General features: G+C 37.3%; 4 protein-coding genes across 4 annotated transcripts; 1 reads left to right on the plus strand and 3 right to left on the minus strand.

Annotated features, from left to right (window-relative positions):
* Positions 1-171: 171 nt before the first annotated feature.
* LOC113678793 (haloacid dehalogenase-like hydrolase domain-containing protein 3) lies at positions 172-2,381 on the minus strand. The gene has a single exon (XM_027195700.2). The coding sequence runs from the start codon at positions 2,300-2,302 to the stop codon at positions 1,601-1,603; it is 702 nt and encodes a 233-aa protein (XP_027051501.2). The 5' UTR covers positions 2,303-2,381; the 3' UTR covers positions 172-1,600.
* A 703-nt stretch (positions 2,382-3,084) lies between these two features.
* LOC113678792 (protein dpy-30 homolog) lies at positions 3,085-6,494 on the minus strand. The gene is made up of 5 exons (XM_027195699.2): positions 6,436-6,494; positions 6,296-6,357; positions 4,770-4,823; positions 4,238-4,380; positions 3,085-3,573 (listed from the first exon to the last, which is right to left on the minus strand). Exons 1-5 carry the CDS (start codon positions 6,458-6,460, stop codon positions 3,504-3,506), a joined length of 354 nt encoding a protein of 117 aa, XP_027051500.2. The 5' UTR covers positions 6,461-6,494; the 3' UTR covers positions 3,085-3,503.
* Positions 6,495-6,837: 343 nt separating this feature from the next.
* LOC113678785 (sorting nexin-6) lies at positions 6,838-15,826 on the plus strand. The gene is made up of 15 exons (XM_089212202.1): positions 6,838-6,968; positions 7,060-7,098; positions 7,221-7,325; positions 7,409-7,519; positions 8,294-8,360; positions 8,815-8,869; positions 9,420-9,543; positions 9,914-10,009; positions 10,460-10,515; positions 11,025-11,163; positions 11,791-12,000; positions 12,579-12,642; positions 13,089-13,138; positions 13,779-13,814; positions 14,415-15,826. The coding sequence occupies exons 1-15, from the start codon at positions 6,963-6,965 to the stop codon at positions 14,463-14,465; spliced, it is 1,209 nt and encodes a 402-aa protein (XP_089068328.1). The 5' UTR covers positions 6,838-6,962; the 3' UTR covers positions 14,466-15,826.
* LOC113678786 (uncharacterized) lies at positions 15,778-18,471 on the minus strand. The gene has a single exon (XM_027195691.2). It carries the CDS (start codon positions 17,614-17,616, stop codon positions 16,729-16,731), a length of 888 nt encoding a protein of 295 aa, XP_027051492.2. The 5' UTR covers positions 17,617-18,471; the 3' UTR covers positions 15,778-16,728.
* Positions 18,472-19,378: the final 907 nt, after the last annotated feature.

Genomic DNA, 19,378 nt, shown 5'->3' on the forward strand with positions numbered 1-19,378 from the left:
ATTCAAAGAGAGCCTGAGGAGAAGTGAACGTTGTGATTGGTCCAGAAGTCTCGATATTTTACATCATTCCCAGGCTCTCTCTCTCTCTCTTCCACCATTAGGGGAACTAGGGACTAGGAAGTGATGAGAAGTTTATCTTACAGCGATATAAAGAAGAACTTGACAAGTCTTAGGGAAGGATAAAGTTTTATTTGTGTTCTGTAGATGACCATTTTGACAATCCTATGTATGCTGTGCTGATGATGGATGATGACGATGAAAGGCTGATAAGTTGCCCTATACTGATGCCATTCATTCTATCCAACCAAAAAATATTGAGGAACATGCTGATCACTGTTCCATGTGGCTTTTAGATAACACCAGTGAACAATAATGTGACATTCCCAGTGTTACAACCACATCCAGCAATGTAATTTGGTATTATCAACTGAGTTGATAACGTAAATTGGCCACCATTAAGAGTTTTAGGCAAAAAGAGCCATGCTCTATTATTGACAGTTGAGTGTAAACTTAAAGTTTTGTTTACAGAGTTGTTGATGATTGCAAAGGGAAATTTTTTAAGAATGGGAAGACTACTAACTCCACGGTGGCTCTGAATGCAGGCAACTTTAAAACATGCGGGAAAGCCACTGGGATGTCAATTCTTTAAGATGGACCTGCACCCAACTTTTTGGCCAGAAATAGTATCCTATCTGATTGTTGCACCACTTTCCCCATCAGAAAACCAAGACCCCTTTGCTTAGGACAGCTGCTGAGAGAGTAGGTTATAATAATCTATGATCTGCACCAATTCTTTTATACTTAATTTCAAAAACTCATTAATAATTCATAAGCCCATTAACCTATCAAATGGTAGATAATACATCACGTGCAGTGACTTTATATCGTTAAACCTCATCCTTATTAGTATGCGGTGTTTTATCAGATATAAAGACACTGCACGTGACTTATGAATATTAATTAATTATCAACACAGAAACTGACACAACAAATGGTGGGAACATATTTGTCACTGCACGTGTTGACTTTGGGATAGCATTCTCGATTAAATTCCTCACTTCCTCGGCATTTTAAGGCTTCCGAAAAGCTCTGGAACAGGACGCCATGTCCTCTTCGGTTAGTAGAAGAAAAGTACAAAACACGTGTGAGATTTGATTTTCTTGCATACTAATTTAATCCCTAATGTTTTTCTTGTATGCTAATTTCTCACGTTCACAAAAGCATAATTGTTATGAACTCTCTTGACACACGCTTTTCCCAGAATGTTTTTGAAGCCATTCAAAAAACTCGCAGCACGTGTTTTATCGGGTCAACCTGATACAAATAAAAACTTTGTAACTGCCAAAATACAATAAAAATTATGGTAAACTTGCTAGCTATGCATTGCTATCCACTTTATAAATACTGGTTATATCACAACCTGATAAAACACTCCTGCTCGTTTTTTAAAACATTACCTAAATTGTTAATGTTATCCCCATTTAACACCTTCATAGCAAGGAGATGAATCCATAATAGTTAGTTATTTCTTAACTTTTTAATCTATACCCACCAAACAAGTTGTCAATCTATAAAATACAACGATCATAGCGATTTTAATTCAAAGTTTTAGCAAAGGAGTTAGATCTCTGATAATATGCTCAGGACTGACTATTTTTTCGCTGAAGTCCATACAAAACCTGTCTACAATAAAAGATTTCATTCCCAACTGCATTGCTGGCTTGTAATCTAAGTCCACGTTATCTCCAACATGTAGGGCTTCTTCAGCTTTAACGCCAAAATGATTTAGAGCAAGCTTGAAAATTTTAGGAGATGGTTTGTAAACTCCAGCACTAAACGAGCACGCTATGAAGTCGAAATAGTCATTTAAGCTCAGACGTTCGAGAATTTCACCAAGTCGTTCGTCAAAGTTAGATACAACGGCAAGATGGTAGTTCTGATTTTTTAAATGCTCCAACACAGAATGAGTTTCAGCGTAAACTTGCCAGTATTTCGATGTTGAAAATTCACGATACAAAACAGAGGAAATCCTGGCTAAATTTGCTTCATCGTGGTATCCAGCTGAACGAAATGTTTGTGTTACCACTCCATACCACCATTTTTCGGCAGTTTTATTTTTGTTCGCACCAAAGTTTGGCAGGGTTTTGTAGAATTCTCGAAAGAAGTATTTGAACGAATCGTCCAAAGGTTTAGGATTTATCTCGACACCAAAACGAGAGGCCACATTGCTGTACAATTCTCCAGGCGAGCCTCGAACATGAAATAGCGTATTACAAGCGTCAAACGTAATTAATCTTAACATCAGACTGCCAATCTGAAACAAACACACTAAACCCACTTGTTCGCCATCTTGTGTCTCCTCACTCGGAAAAGACTGGGACCAATATTGAGGGTAGGGACGGGGATGAACAGGATCAGGTATGAGAAATTATCAATAGTTGAAGGGGGAGGGGTGGGAAAATTGGTTACTCAGATTTCTCGAGTCTAGAATAGGCCACTGTTAAACAAACTGTTGCCAGAAAAGGTGAGATGGAGACATTTCTTTGATGTAGATGACATTTCTGTTATAGTGCAGCCACTGTGGTGTATTGATTGCTATAGCAACAAGTACTTGTATCAACTCGAGTTAAACTACTGTATTACTGTTTACTGAATGATGTAAAATCACTGTTAGACAATTGTACTATGCTAATAGAGAGTTCATCATTGAATGAAGGCAAAATACAGAGGGAAATGGAAGAGCTGAGTGTCACTTGACTAAGCCACTAGATAAAAACACAACAGCCACTCTCAGTTTGGGAAAATTTGAGTAGCAGTAGGGTGGTCAAGTAAATAGCAATGCCACAAGAGGAGTAGGAAAAAGCAAATAAGCTTTATTCCTTGTTCTCCAGTCCTAGCTTACAGCCACTAACTTCCCTTCACCCACCCAACAGCTGCATAAGTCTCCTCTACAGTCATTCTACAGAATGTCACAGAAGGATTAGCCACAAGACAATGTGTGTGGTCATATTGTGCAGTGAGACTGCGGCTGCATAGGCTTACAAATCCTTACCCTCCCATCCCAAAAATAATAACAACAACAACCACTTTACAATGTTCTTTTCATTTTAGCGTCAAAGGTATGATACAAACATGAGGTGCATCACAAAAATGTCAAATGGTTGAAACACTGAGTAAAGTCAAACATTGAGAAGGGGCTAATGTCATCACACAGTTCACTCTCTCAGAACTAGTCAGATAAATATATTATGATGTGATATAAATGATACACATACTGAAAAAAATAGCATTGTTTCAAGTAAAAACCTGCCAAATGCATCTTCTTCCACAATCGCATATGACTGTAAAAATCCTCTTCTCTTCCTTTATCTACCTTGTCTTTTCTCACTTTTTCTCACTATCTACAAACACATCTACAGGGTTAGGTTAATAATGGCATTCAGTGGTGACTTACTGCCTATGAGGTGATAAATTTAGAATGGTATGAATATAAGGGATGGTCACTAGCTTTCTTCGTACTGATCTTTGTTTTTCAGCAAGTATGTAGCCAGGTATTCAATAGGATTGGGTGGCCTGAAACACAAACAAAAATCAAATTCAATCACATCAATTAATTATTCCTCCTCCATGGAAAAATTTATATCAATAAATACCTCTGAGATACAACAAGCTCTATTACTGGTCACAACATTGCTGTCTATTTAAAAACTCTTTAGGTTCCCTCCCCAAATTCTACCAAGGTTAATTAGTATGCAAAGCAAAAGAAGGCACAGGTTCTGCTTTTCCTTTTCACTCCCAAGATCTGATTATTAATTCTCCTCCCTAGCTGCTACACATTTCCCAGTAAATTAATTACAAGGATTTGGTGTTAGATCAAGAGAACAACTTCTCACTACCTGTTTGCTGGAGGATGTATGGATATTACTGGGAGAAGTTACATGTTAATCATCCCTGAGAGTTACAGGGTTAACCACTAATCAATGTACACTCTTTCAATGATTAGTGTTCCCTTCTCCAAGAGGCATGCTTAGGGAAAGGGTGTACCATTAATTTTATCCTTTGTTCATGAAATTATAAAAAGGGTAAAGAAAACCATTGTTGGAATGAAAAATTTCGAATTTTAATTCTTTTTCCTTCAAGCAAGGCTCTTCAAAGAGGTTTGAAAAATCAGGAACTAGTAAAGGAAGAGTGTATTACAAAAAGAACACAAAGCATTCTCATGAAAGAAAATCCTTACCTTTCCTTGGACAGGGTAGAGAGACCTTGAAGAAGTATAGGCACAACTGTCTGGTCTAAGTAGGCTCTGGTTGGTAATGACTGTAGCTCTACTTTTGGTTTTGTTGGTTTTTCAGCAGCCTCCTTCTCTTTCTCCACCATTTTCTGTGAACAAAATAAAAACAATTCACCAATTGACACATACAGCTGCTAAAGACAATGTCCTCTTCCAAAATCAGATGTGGGAGGAAAGACATGGAGGGAGTAGGTGGGTGATAAAAGGGTCATGAAGGGTAAATTAGGTAAAGTAGGCAGGGAAGAGCACTGTGAGGGCAAAGTGGCCACCATTCCCAAAAACAAAACAGAATTACTGGCCAGGGCCAAAAGACCAGAGGTCTTCCTTGCTCACTAGTAACAGCAACAAGGTGTCTTCAACAGATAATGCAAGAAAATAGTGGAAAGTTACAGAAGACTTAGTTCCAAGCAGAAGCTGTACCACTAATTTTCTCTGTTTTGTGCCACTAACTAATGTAGATGAACCAATTTCAGTTTACCTGAACATTTTCTGTTAGACCAATTTCAGCATGGGGAGAAGTTTCCTGGGGAACCTAATAGGACCAAAGAACTTCACGTTAATTTCATAAGAAGTGGCTTGCTTGCAGCATGGAACCATCAAGTCATGGACGCACATGGGATGTTGCTAAGTACAAAAGAAGCATTAGAGTCACATGAAGTGCTAGCCAAGTGTGACTCTAGCTTCATGAGTGCATAGCACACCCCCAAGTGCATCAATAACTTAATGGTTGCACACTGAAGGCTAACCATTGCTTTAGTATCATTGGATCTTCCAAAGATCTTTCATTTTGTATGGGAAAAAAAGCAAACAAAGTGACATCAGTATGCAACCCACAGGCAAATGAATTGAGCTTATTAGCCAATCAGAGCATGCGCTTTTGTCAAGCTATGTTATAAACTTATATTGATGGGTTCTTATTTATGATCTATAGGAAGACAGGTGCATAGATGATGTTGCCATCAACTCTTTACACCCTAACATCAGTATCTACGTTGTGGTTCAATTTTATCCTTGGTCCAAATTTTCTTTTCCTTTGTTTCAAACTCATTATCACACATTACAATTAACAATTGGTTCATACGTCAGCGTGCATTCATCGAGATATGAAGCACGCGGGAAGTTTGGAGAGCACAAAAGATAAGTAAGGGTTGCTCATGGCATAGCTGAGAGCAACTCTAGCTTCTTGAGTGCTCTCCAAACTTCCCAAGTGCTTCATATCTCAATGAACAGACAGCTGATGTATGAACCAACTGTTTTATAACATTTTCAATTTTTTTTTCTACGGATTTGTTTGCTGATGTCATGAGGGTGCACAATAGAAATATGAAGCACGCTCATGCGATTGAATTTGATTAGACAAATTTACTAGCTATGTTATAATACCCAATAACAAAAGAAGATAAAATTTGAACCAAGGATAAAATTGAACCACAATATCTATATTCTTTATACTCTTCTTTGTACAATTCCTTTGGTGCTGACAAGGAGAACTTGACCAACAATCAAGAGCTGCTTTAGAAAGTGATCAATTCCTTTATTCTCAAGACATTTATATGTGATTCAGACATGACATTGTAAGGAGAACTTAGATGCTAGTCGCTTTCAGGGGTAAAAGCGTCAAAACATAGTAGGTCGCATAGGTTGCATTCAGTGATAGCCAACAACAAAGGGGGGGGGGGGTGTGCAAAGGCGTTTTCGTGAGTCTTTGATCAAAATTAGATTTTATTGCGATAACCTTTCCAACACAATCGATCAAAGTTTCTTATTTTGTTTGCGTTCACAAACTATAATTAATACAATAACATTGTGAGCGTTTTTCATGCTTGTCGCATCAAAATATCATGAATGAAATGTAGATGAAACCATCTTTTGTGGAAGGGGCGGTGGAAGTCGTGAAAATAATTGCATATATTTGCTTTTCAACAGAAAAAGATAAAAATCTAATGAGTGATAACGTCAAAATTATGTCTGTGCATGTCATCAAATTATTTGGCGCTATCTCACCTCAGGTTGTCCGTGATTGTTCTCTTCTGGAAGAACCAACGGAACTTGTTCTTGAGGAGCTACTAAAAATTTAAAATCAAACAGTTCAGTACATTAGTGGGCTGTTAAAAAGGAAAAGATAATTTAATTTGTCGGAGAACCTTCTGCCGCACTGCCGTCCGCCATGTTTGACTCTCTTGTTACCAAGAAATGCTCGCAGTATCTTATGGGATACTATCGATTGTTTGAAGGTACTCACTAGGGTAGCTAGGGGATATTTGTGATCTTAATGGTCAAAGTCTGAAGAAAAGTTATACGACTATGGATTCTTATAACCTAAAAGAAAAAATAAGGATTTTGTATCCTCTAAAAGAACAAATGTTTCTCTCTGTTTTTCCATCTTTGCCTTTCAAAAGTTCTTTGATACAGTTTGTACTGGAGTAGCATAAATTCCTTGATTAGGGCTTTAGAAAGAGATAAATTATTTCTTTCATTTATTCTTAAAATCGAAATTTTTCTCTAGCGGTTAAGTCACAAACGAGGTTTTTTGTTGTTGTTGTTTTTATTTTTTTGTTTTTGTTTTTTTGTATTGCTTCGACCTTAGTGGAGTGCAGAAGGGGATATTTTTGTCATGGTTCCGCCAGTCACGTGACGAAAAGAGAACCCTTGGCTCAGATCAGCACCAACCATGATGGTAAGAAATCGTGAAAAACAGCTGTTTAATTGCGGAACTCTTCACCAGTGCATAATAAATTACTTTGATATTTGTTCAACATTCTCTACAGGATGCGTCGGATAGCGCAGATATGCTGGAAGATGAAAAAGTGAGTTGTGGAGTGATCTTTAATCTCGTACCTCAACGTGGCACTTTTGGGAATCGAAAATAGGAATCTGCTTCTGTCTTGATCTTTTAGAGTTACTGTTTACTGTTTCAATTTCTTTACAGACGCGGACTCAGTCAGTGGATTTGAACACAGACACATCCCTGGTGGTGGATATTTCAGACGCACTAAGTGAAAGAGAGCGTGTTAAGTTTACAGTTCATACGAAGGTAACAAAACTGAGTTTTCGTTTGGTGACAAATTGATCGCCTTTGTTCGCTGTTTAACGGCATTTAATTTCATTGTTTTCCAGACCACGCTGCCTGTTTTCAAGGAGAGTGACTTTTCCGTGGTCAGGGAACACGAAGAGTTTGTTTGGTTGCATGACCGATACGTCGAAAACGAGGAATATGCGGGAATCATTGTATGTAATTAAGCTTCTACGTACTAGAATAGTCTTAATAGCAGCTAACATCGAATAGAGATTAATATTATCAATGCTTTGTCAAGAATGAAAGTCTCATCGTGCTCTGCGCTTTCTTGGTTCATTTTCATTTTGATTATAAACATCAGGTTTAATTCAGGATCGCAAATTTTCTTCATTCACGTTACATTACTTCATGCTCATTGGACCCACCCCTCCCCTCTTTCCCTGGCCAACCTTTGCCAACAATATTGCAGGTGCTTATGAGCTAATTTACACATTACTAGGTTAAATGAAAAGGTAAAGAGGAGTTAGTTGGTTTGGAATGCTGTGGTTACAAATTTATTTGATCTTTGCATTTTCAGAATGTGACAGGAGCAGGAGTGTTAATTTATTAAGTTTTTCCTCTTTTTCAAACATTTTTTTTTTCTGTTAGTCTTTGTATATATTTATGTCTTAAAAATTCAACATGGAGCCTTAAAAGTTATTCGGCAGTAATTAAGATCAGGTAGAAATGTAAGCAAAGTAGTGCCAGTTAGCAACAAGATGCAGAAATTCATTATTTTATTGATGAGAAGACATTTATTTTTGCCGGTGTTTCTGTCATTACAGCCATAAGGTAAAATGTAGGAACTCCTAATTTACATAAAAAAAAAACAAAAAATGGGAAAAACTAACCAAGGGCTCAGTCATTGAAAACATGACCTGCTGTCCAAAGGTAACAAGATTTCATTCACTTACACAATTGTTTCAGCTACAATTTTTTCCTCTTAGATTCCCCCAGCTCCTCCTAAACCAGATTTTGATGTTTCTCGTGAAAAGCTGCAGAAACTTGGAGAAGGTAAATGCAAGCTATTGATTACTTTTTTCCTTATCTGTTTTTTTTTGTTATTACATTGGTGTATAATTTTTTAGGGCAGTGTGTAGAGAAATGTACTTGAACTGGTTTAGCTGCATTTGCTGATAAAATTTTCTTGAATAAATTGTGTTATTCATTTAAGGTGAAAATACTATGACAAAGGAGGAGTTTCAAAAAATGAAACAAGAACTTGAATTTTTTAGGGCAGTGTGTAGAGAAATGTACTTGAACTGGTTTAGCTGCATTTGCTGATAAAATTTTCTTGAATAAATTGTGTTATTCATTTAAGGTGAAAATACTATGACAAAGGAGGAGTTTCAAAAAATGAAACAAGAACTTGAATTTTTTAGGGCAGTGTGTAGAGAAATGTACTTGAACTGGTTTAGCTGCATTTGCTGGTAAAATTTTCTTGAATAAATTGTGTTATTCATTTAAGGTGAAAATACTATGACAAAGGAGGAGTTTCAAAAAATGAAACAAGAACTTGAAGCGTAAGTTTAAGTGTAATAGTGTTGGTATAAGAACAGGTACAGTGCAGAGATAAAGCTGGGTTTAGGTTTAAAATGGAAGGGTACTGCAAGATAATATGTGGGCTAAAAAGGTAACTTGAGGTTTACTTCATTTCAAATTTTAAAAAGTTGGTCAATTATTAACTTGCCTGAATGCTGGATCTGGTATGCAGCTCCTGCCTACTGGTGAAACCCTGGATAAAGACAATTTCTCCCATCAAGCTTATATCTTTTTTTCTCAGAACTGACAATAGAGTCCCACATGTAACTATAGTTTCAGAATACTTGTTAAAACTGTATAAAATCTTAAGATATATTTTGGAAAAGCTGAAAAGGGGTTTGGATCAAAAAAATTGAAGATCATTGAATTTAATGACACTTCTTTATGGTTAAGGTGAAAAATGTTGGCCACGCCTTCATCAAACTTTACAGGCTAGCTGTAAGAAATCAAACCAAAAAAATGAATAACATGTAACAAAAATTACCTTTTAAAAGTTATTTCTTTAATAGTTATGTCTTGTTGGAATTTTAGAGAGTATCTTGCCACTTTCAAGAAAACTGTAGCCATGCACGAAGTATTCCTGACTCGCTTAGCTGCTCATCCTACTCTGAGAAAAGACAGCAACTTTAATGTGTTTCTGGAATTTAAAGGAGAGGTACACTGTATACATATGACTTAAATAGGAGATCTAGTTACAGTGAAAAGTTAGATACCTAACATTTCTGTTCTTAAAGATTAATCTGAGATCTGTTACAAAAACTCTGTCAACAATTTTACCCCCATCAGTGATCAATGAACAGATTCTCCTCTCAATTTTAGGACACTGATAAGCAGACAGCTGATGGGAATACAACAGTTTGTCTGGTCTCTATCTAACTTAAGATTCTGGAGGGTAGCTTACAAAGAAATACACATTCATCAGTTAGGAGAATGTAATCTCAAATCTGGGGATTGAACAGATTAAGACCCCGTAATTTTTCTGTAAGTTGTAATAACTGTTTTTTTTTTCCTTATCTTCATCTCAGCTAAATGTAAGAGGCAAAAACAAAAAGGAAAAACTTGGAGGACTCTTCAAAGGTCTGGCCAAAGGCGTTGATGAAGTCCTTTTGTCATCACAAAAGGTGGATAAAACTGATCACAGGAAATCGTTTGACTAAATTGTGATAACTTAATATGACTTACAAGAGAGGTCTTTGTTTTGAACCTAGTATTTGTAAATAGTGTTAACCAAATACTATTCATGTCCAAGCAGAGGAAGAGACAAAACCTTAGTATTGGTGAAAGTGATGGAATTTTATTGAGTTGTGAAGTGGAGAGGAAAATATCTACAATTAGTCACCTCCACTCCGGTGAATAATTGTTGATTATTGAATGAAATGGCAATACAACAGAAAAAAATGTAAGCACATATAGTCTGAGGAAGTGTACCATATGTTATTACATTTTTGATGTTGTTTTACTGGATTATATGTTGGTTAGGAAGTTCTCTCTAGATCTACAACATTTAATCCTTCTTCATTTTAGTCCTGTCACTTTTTCAATCATTTAAACTTTTCCTTCTTCTACTTTAGGATGTAGATGAGTTTTTTGAGGGTGAGAAGAAATTTTTAGTGGAATATAACATGAAGTAAGCTTGGTTATCTACTTTGATTAGCACTTCTGAACATGCTTAAAAAATGTACAAATTTTGAGACCTCTAGTCCATCACATCCTTATTTGCAACTGACTATTAAAAGCAACCTTGGTTTTCTTTGCTTTTTTGTTTCTACAGCCTTTGATTGGTCTTAAAAAAAGTATTCTGCCAGCATCTCAATCCATGTGATTAATTTGGTTCTGGTTTATACAACACCTAATCCAAAAGCTCTTTACAATAGAATACGCTTTGGGGCAACCACGACTAGGGTCATGTGACTGTACTTGTGAAAAGTGCCACATGCATAGAAGGAGTCTGTTTGCTTATGTTCAGCAAATATTTTGATTTTATTAGGTGGCAGCACTTCAGACGAAATATTCCATAAATATTTTAGTCAAGAGAAAAGTACTTCTGTCCAGCCATGTACAGTGACTAGATTTCAAATAGAAAAAATGGCTATTTTTTCTACTCTAATTTATTTCTTTTGTAATATAATTTTCCAGGTTAAAGGATTCTACTCGTCAAGCAGACCGTATGACAAAAACTCACAAGAATGTGGCTGACTCCTTCATAAGGATTTCTAGCTGTATTTCCCAGATGGGAACCAGTGAATACATGGAAATAGATCGCTTTCTGAACAAGGTACTTATTATCCTAACAGGATTGTAATCAGCTTGTGTTCACTGTGGAGATGGGGCTTAATGCATAAAATTTGATGGGAATCCTAATATGTTTTGTTCTATTTTTCTTAAGTGTTATCCAAATTTTAACTGATGTTTACATTTCTTGGATTGAAAATGTACAGTATTTAAATGAACGCCAACATGTTGATCAACATAATCAACATGAGATATGGTTTGATGCTACTCTGGTTTACAGATTTAATGAATGTAACTGAAGAAGTTACTATTCATAGACCCAACGTTTCGACACTCCTGTCTAGTCCCTTCATCAGGGGTGATCTAAACGCTGCAACAAGATGTCCTTTTATATGATCACTAATTAGCGGCCTTTTTTTCTGACAAGTTGTAAATAGACATCAGGAAGCAAATCGCCATTGTCATGATTTAAAGGAGCATTGGCAGAGTTAATATGCCAAGCCTCCAATCAAAGGCGCTGGTGGTAACGCTGATTAGTGGTGATAATTTTAGAATTATCCCACCCAATTGTATGGTTATGGTTGTATGCCCTCCACTAGGGCATGTGTTTGGAACATGATTATGATGTGAGCAACCAGAAACAATTCTTACCCATCTGATTTTTCGTCAGGTGTCTGAATACTTTGAAAAAGCTCGCAAGTTGGAAGGCCGTGTTGCTTCTGACCAAGATCTTAAAACATCTGACTTGCTCAGATATTATGTGCGAGATACAGATGCTGCCAAGAACTTGCTTTACCGCAGGGCAAGATGTTTAGCTGATTATGAAAATGCTAACAAAGCTTTGGACAAAGCAAGGGTGAAGGGTAAAGAAATCGCTGCTGTAAGTAATCATGAAATTATTAGATGTAAATAATGTTTAGGTGTGATAACTACCTTCCTCTCATCTTTACTCTTGTTTCCAAATTTTCTGGTTAACAAGCTTACATAAAAATTGAAAACGTTATCAGTGTGTACAGTTTTTTCCAATATTATGCTACCTGTGGTTGTGAGTTCAGAACTTTCATTTTGCCGTTTGCAGAGTAGCAGGTAGCAGGGAGCAGGGATAAGATTGTGGTGAGAGGGCTTGCCTCCCACCGCCATGGCCTGGGTTTGATTCCTGGACTTGGCATCACATGGGGGTTGAGTTTGTTGTTGGTTCTTGTCCTTGCTCTGACACTTTTTCTGCAGTCATCTGGTTTTCCTCCCCCCACAAAACCCAGTATTCCAAATTTAATTGGCCTGAAAACAGTGGACATAAAGAGCAACCTATATTATAATTTGCTATTGATAGCAAACTGGAGGCAGTTACAACTAGCATCTTGATAAAAAGCAGCTAGATTTGAGAAATCTTAAGAGGAACATGTGTAAATTTGTCCCCTTCTTGAAATAAGGTATTGTCTTTTTTCCTTTCTGTTTCAGGCTGAAACTGCCCAACAAACTGCAAGTGAAAAATTTGAACACATTTCAGAAGTAGCCAAGCAAGGTAACTACTTGCAATCGTGATATACATTTCCTAAAATTATTCTTGCAAAGCAGATGTCAAGGAAAATAAAACTAGGAAAAGGACCATCACAGGGAAGTTAAAACAACTAGGATGCCCTTCCTTGTGCACTTGTTTTTGTCGCTTAACCCTCTGATTCCAAAGGGTGACTAGAATATAGTTTCTACTCATTGTATCACCATTTGAATTAAACATTGAGGTCACAAGAATAAAGGTAATGATCATAAACTTGAGAAGTTCTTGATTGCTAAACAAATTCTCCTTGTCAGCACCTTTGGAAATGTATGTAGAACAGTATGGAGAATATGTATACTGATGTAAGGGTTAATCTGAAAAAAGTAGGACCTGATGTGACCAGTACAGGTCATGCAGCTTATTAAGTACCAGATACAATGGGTTTGTCAACTTGTATCTTGCTTTCTCAATAGAACTGACAGACTTCAAGACAAGAAGGGTTCAACAATTCAGAAAGAATATGGTTAGTAGGCATTTAAAATAATGCTTTTATTTCCAATACAATTGCACTGGGACTAGGTCTTGTTGATTGAGCACCAATAGATTTGATTACTTAATCTTCAACTCCCAAGATCTGATCGTTAATTCTCCCCTCTATCTGCTTCATATTTTCTTGTAAATTAGTACCAAGAATTTGATGTTAGATCAAGATAACTACTTATACCTGATCAGCTTGAGTATTTTCATTACCTGTTCGTTGAATATAGTAAGGATTTTGATGGGAGAAGTTACCATTTAATCACTTCTGAGAGTTAAAGGGTTGATGCATCAATTGAAATACTAACTGTAAGGTAAAAATCAGAAGCTTACTGTGAGCTTATCTTAGTCAGAAAGGTTCTTGGGCTGACCATTGTGGTGGTATGTGGTGGATGGGATATCAATAAACTCTCATGATAAAGTCATGCATGAATTGTACAGTGAATTAAAGTAGAAAGACAGTGGATCAAAGTAGAAAGACAGTCAAAAATGACTCCTCTGCTGCCTGTGCTAAAGCTACTCAAGTAACAACGATGCAGTGAGTAAGGATAAAAGTAATTTTAGAGTGAAAAAAGCTTGCTCTACTGTTCACCACTTATCATTTCAAAATTTTCGTCCTCATGTAGACTGAACGAGCAGAACTGGAACTCAAACATGCTAAGGTACTTTTAACTGAGTAATTTCAAACTTCTGCAGTCAGATAAAGACATTCCTTTTCAGTTGCTGTGTCAGACTTTTGTTTCTAGGGTCACTGTTGATCAAAATAAAAAGAATCTCATTTTAGAAGAAGAGCAATATTCCATCCACCAAGTTGACAAATTAGTACTTAGGACCAAAGAAAGCTAAGGTGGTGATAAATTTAGATGGGAATCCATTGCCAATTTCCTGTGATTGATAATCAGTTTTTTGCAGTCCCTGTGGGATTCACCGTTTACACTGAGTTCTTTGGTGAAGTCTTTATTATAACTGCTTCACTCTAGGTACACACATATTTAAGGTTCGTTTCTAGCTTGGCAGGCAATAATGATGAATTGCACTGGGTTATGATAAAGGAATGATTCCCTTTGCATTACTGAATTGCTCTCAGTGTGCCTCTCTTTTTTCTTTAGTGAGTGCACCTTTAAAGATTTCCCCTATTTTTCCAACACAGCTAGTTACAGTGACTCTATTAAAAGCTCTGACCTCAGATGATATCAGATCATAACTCTGAGTAAGGAAACAACTGAAACCATCTCTCTCTTTTTTTTTTTTTTATTCCTCAGGCCCATATGAATCTCCTGAAGACAACATTAGCACAACTAAAGGAATTGTAGTCAAGTGCAGTCCAACGTCGAGATAATTCTAGGAACACTGTGATAATTTCTTTTTGTACTGATATAGATTTGTGTAAAACCTCAATTAGGCTCTTCCTTTCTCTTAGACTGAGAAGTATAGTTTTGAACAAGTAGCAAACGTCCAAGATAAATGTAATTTTAAAAGTTTAGTAATAGTCAATGAATATGTTTAAGTTTCCCTCAGTTTTATTAATTTCCTGTTAATTTCTTGAACTGTTGCAGTTAAGGGCCCTGTCATATAATACAGCGGTCAAACATCGGGCATGCGCGAAGGGATCATTTTTGGCCGCTTCAATTTCCGCACCAATTTCCCGCACAAAATTTTCTAAAGAAAACAAACAGCTGCTTTCTCGAAAATTAAGCGAAAGAAAATTGAAGTGTTCATAGAAATCTGTAAAAGGAATCAAAAGTAGGAAAAAAACTCGAGACTTCACGAACACAAAGCTTATTCAAGTTCGGGTATCCTGTTAATTTTACCAGTCTTTTTTTTAGCTTTACCAAAAATGTTATACGCTTTTAAAACACCGTGGCTTACTGGCTTGTGTGGTTATTTGTAATTCGTGTGAGAGAACATAGTTTTGACAGCCTGACAGCACGCTGCCTAGTCATTACAACGTTCGCGCAGTGCAGACGTGTAACCGCTGTGTTCTCTCATATACACCCTCTCACAAGGCTGGTTAGTGACACAAACTTTGTCCATTTGGGGAATTTTAACCCGGTGGCCGAAAAAAGGGTAATTCTTTCCAACCCATCTTGCCATACTTAGTTCGTCAAGTTGAACCTTTTTTTCCCTTTTGGTTCACGCGCTTTTTAAGGAAAGAGAAATTGAATGACTTGCAGGCTAGGGAGATTTTATCTTAGCTATCAAAACTGCTAGCTGTTGGCTCAAACTAACGAGTTTTATCGGCCAGCTAAGCTTGAATTTTCACACGAGAAAATTTGTGGCGCAGTCACAGGGTGCTAGTCTATCAGAAAGCAATTTTGAAGGCGGTCACTCAGCGCTATCCCATTTATTTAAGGCTGTCATTATAGGACATCAGAAAGGGCTGGAAGGTTATTGCTTGTTTTGGGTTAAACTGACCTACCAGTCACGAATTACCTTTGATTATAAAAAGACAGTGTTGCTTCTACGTGTGTGTTTGTTGTAGATGGCCCTTAAAATACGTCATGGAGGACGACACAACGAGATGTCTAGTTTGAAGGAGCCATTGAAATGATTTGTATCCTAGACGGAATTAAGATGGAAACCTATATTTCTTCATCTTTGAGACTGGTCGTGGCGTACACGAAATTGTTGGTAAATTAGTGTTTATTAGTAAATGCAGAATTTAGCTCCACTACATCGACTCTTTTTAAATTACTCTTTCCGGTAGCGCCGAAAATTGCTCCCCGGCAACTTTTATTTTAATCGCCAACCCCTCCTCTCAGAATGCAATAGTGTCTACTCAGTGTAACACAATGCCCAGGCTATAAGGTTGTGCAACCTCCCCCGTAGAGGTTTCTCAGTCAGTTTTCTTACGTGATCAGCCGCCATCTTGAAAGCTAACGGAGAAACTCCCCAGGACGAGATTGCGCTGTGTGACAGTCTTGGTCACGCAATTCCTGAGGTTTGTCACAGTCCTTGGTACAAACTCTACCGGCATCGATGTGTTACAAGAATCCTTATAAAGTCTTACAAGAGCGTTAATATTTCAGAAAAGGATGCCGAATAAGTCACGAGAAAAATTTAAACCAAAATATCTCTTAGAGACTTAATTATTTTTATATTTTTTTCATGCCGTTCCGTATTCACATTATTGACAAAGACAACCTGAACAAGACAAGATAAACATCCCTTTGTAAACCTTCCAAATCCCTTCTGACCCAGCGGGTCACCAAAGCTATTTACAGACTTAAGCATATTAATTAAATTAACAAGATGTTTGCAAGTACTTTGTGTCTCATTGAGCTAAAAATACAGTTAAGGTCACTAGTTTGCCGCTAAAATTTCAAAAATTGCGCCACTAGAGCTTAGCAGACAGAGTGTTCTCTTATTTAGAGGCCAATGTAAACATGGTTCATAATTTATTTCCTTTAAGAACTCTACAAAGTTTAGTTTACCAACGTAAGCACAGTGCGTGATACCATACGTGACGACTTACGGAGTTGTCTTCAAGTGTTTATACAAAGCCCATTGTGTGGCCTTTGTTCTGTCTGGTAGTGTTCATCACTAAAATATTAATCAAAGATACATTTTTAAGAATTATTTTTTCCTTTTAATCGGGGTAACCCTTAGTTTTAGGCCAGCGACTTCTTCGAGCGTCGACGGAACGGGAAACTCTCCGGCGTAAGATTTCGGTGTGTAATTTGCGATTATCATTCTTGACTTACTCAAACGAAGTCTCGCGTTCAAGTGATGCGGATCGCTGGAATATCGAAGAGACATTTCTCCTACGATGCAGAGCCGTGTCTCCATTTTGGACCCTACAACCATGCAGAGATCACTGGAAGGCACAACAATCACAGCGTCGCCGTTTTCTACATCCAACCGCGCTATGAAACGCGGGAGTAAGAGAACAGATGCTGATATCGATCCTAAATTATCAATGTAGTGAATACCTGTCTTGCTTTGCATCCAGAGATTTTCCCCGAGACTGTCCAGCTTTTGTTCCAAATTTTTTAGCGCCACCTCCTGCAGAACACTCTCTGAGGTGGTCCAAGCTTCTAAATGGCTCGTCAAGATGAAGCTAAGTGAATCAGTGCGGTGACTGTCGTTAACAATCGCTAGCGTGTAGCCAAGTTTTGTACCCGGAATGTTCTTCAATGGCGTGAATAAGACACCCGCTTTACTTTTGGGATCAATTTTGACAAGTAAATCCTTCGTGGCGTCGACCCAAGAGCGCGCTTTAATCACAGGGAAGATTTTGTCGCGGACGCTGGTGAAATCTTCAATTTGTTCGCGGTTAACGTTGAGTGTACTTGATTTTTTGAGCGGTTCTCCGCCGACAGCTCCCTCGCTCTCCGAACCCGTCATAGCCGCTCCATTAGACACCTCTGATTTTTTCACGGAAAATGTAAAAGTCTGATCGGACATCGCCGATTTAGCAACTCTAGCCTCCTGCGAAGACGACGCCTTGGTCGTAAACCTCATTCTTAAATCGCGCGCGAGCAAAATCAAACACAACTGGTAAGTAATCTCAAGGGAAATGACAGTAAATCTTGACTCGAGTGCTCTGTTTAAATGCAGATAAAATCGGATATAAACAGCCTATGTCCAAATTCAATGATCCTATTAGATGACGCGATACATTCGCGAGATGATTGGCCGATTGATGCCCTCAGGAATGTACGTTAGACCTCGCCTTGAGGTTAAAATACCAGAAATAACAACCAATAAAATAGTGGATGTGGTAATATTTCCTTTAATTTCATAATTCCTGTTAATTGGTCTGATCCTTTTCAAGCCAAAGGCAATATTTAGATTGCTTGTGTTCTCTCTCGCTAGATCGCTTGGGGGTTCGGGGACAGGATAAAGCAAGTCTGAACGGTAATATTTTTTTTTATATGACCTTTACGACCGTGTTTGATTAGTCAAATTTGAAGTTTATCTGTTTTTGACAAATAATCATGAAAAACTTGAATGATCATTGTTGATTGACCACGATAAAAGATCAAGGATGCTTATCAAAGGCTATTGCGTTGTTATGGTAAAGAATGGCGACTTTTTTTAACAGGAACTGAGTAGAATGTAGAAATCAGAACCCGACAGTGGACGCGGAAGTATAGATGGAAGAATATAAAATATTGTGAAATAAAAACACCGACAGATGTACTGAAAACATGTTGATTAGTCACGAACGAAGGTCAAGGTTGTTTTTGAAGGGCCATTGCATTGCTATGGCAACGAACGACCATTTTTACGAGGAACTATTTTAAGGGATGAGCAACCGGCGGACACGGAAAATATAGATAAAAATTGCAAACATTGCGAGTAAAAAAAGCATTGACAGAGACTCGTTAGAATTAATTGTTTGATGATTTAAAATTACGATTGAAATTGTGCATTGATAATTGCGCAATACAAGTCAATGAATAGTTAATAAATATTTACTAGCAACTGCAACCCTTTTTTTTCATTTCCTGCAAGGTAACGTTATAGCAAAGTGTTTACTCATGTTCAGATATTTAACTGTTTGTCTGTATGTCTATGAGACCAAAGAGCAGTATCTGCAGAACTGCTGCACTCACACCCCTTCCTTAAATCAACGTTAACCCTAACCTTGTGTATGTTTGCATTAACTACACGTTTACGTATTTATCACAGTTTATATAATAAGCTCAGTTATGCACGCATTCTGATTGGTTCTCACTTATGATCTATTGGAGGACAGACGTATAGATGACGTTATCATTAAAAATTTTTTTTAATTCGTTATTACATAAAACAAATAGATTCCAAGTTGCCGTGCGTCTTTTCTGTTCTTACCACATTTTGACGTCATCTGTGATCTATTACTGAACAGACGCACGGCAACTTGGAATCTATTTGTTAATCTACCCCATTACTGAGTCAATATACGAAATCATTGCCAAATATCAAGCTAATGATGATCAGTGCTGTTGTAACTGATCTCGCGACAAACAATCACACTGGTTTGAAGTACACTATGACCTTTTACTCACTAACCTCAATTTACCTATCCTATTAAGCCAATATACGAAGTCAGTACCAAAATATCAAGCTAATGATGATCCGTGCATTGTACTTTATTCATCTATTGTCTTTCTATTTATAATTTTTTTTAACCTATCAAAAGGGCAAACTGAGTAACTTAACTTTCATTTTTCACCATCTACCGTAAGCCGTTCAGCGACCGTCCATCAGCGTTTTACAGTCTCCTCTCCGCAACAAG

Source organism: Pocillopora damicornis, chromosome 7, assembly GCF_964200805.1.
Source record: "Pocillopora damicornis chromosome 7, jaPocDami1.2, whole genome shotgun sequence".
Taxonomy (NCBI): domain Eukaryota; kingdom Metazoa; phylum Cnidaria; class Anthozoa; order Scleractinia; family Pocilloporidae; genus Pocillopora; species Pocillopora damicornis.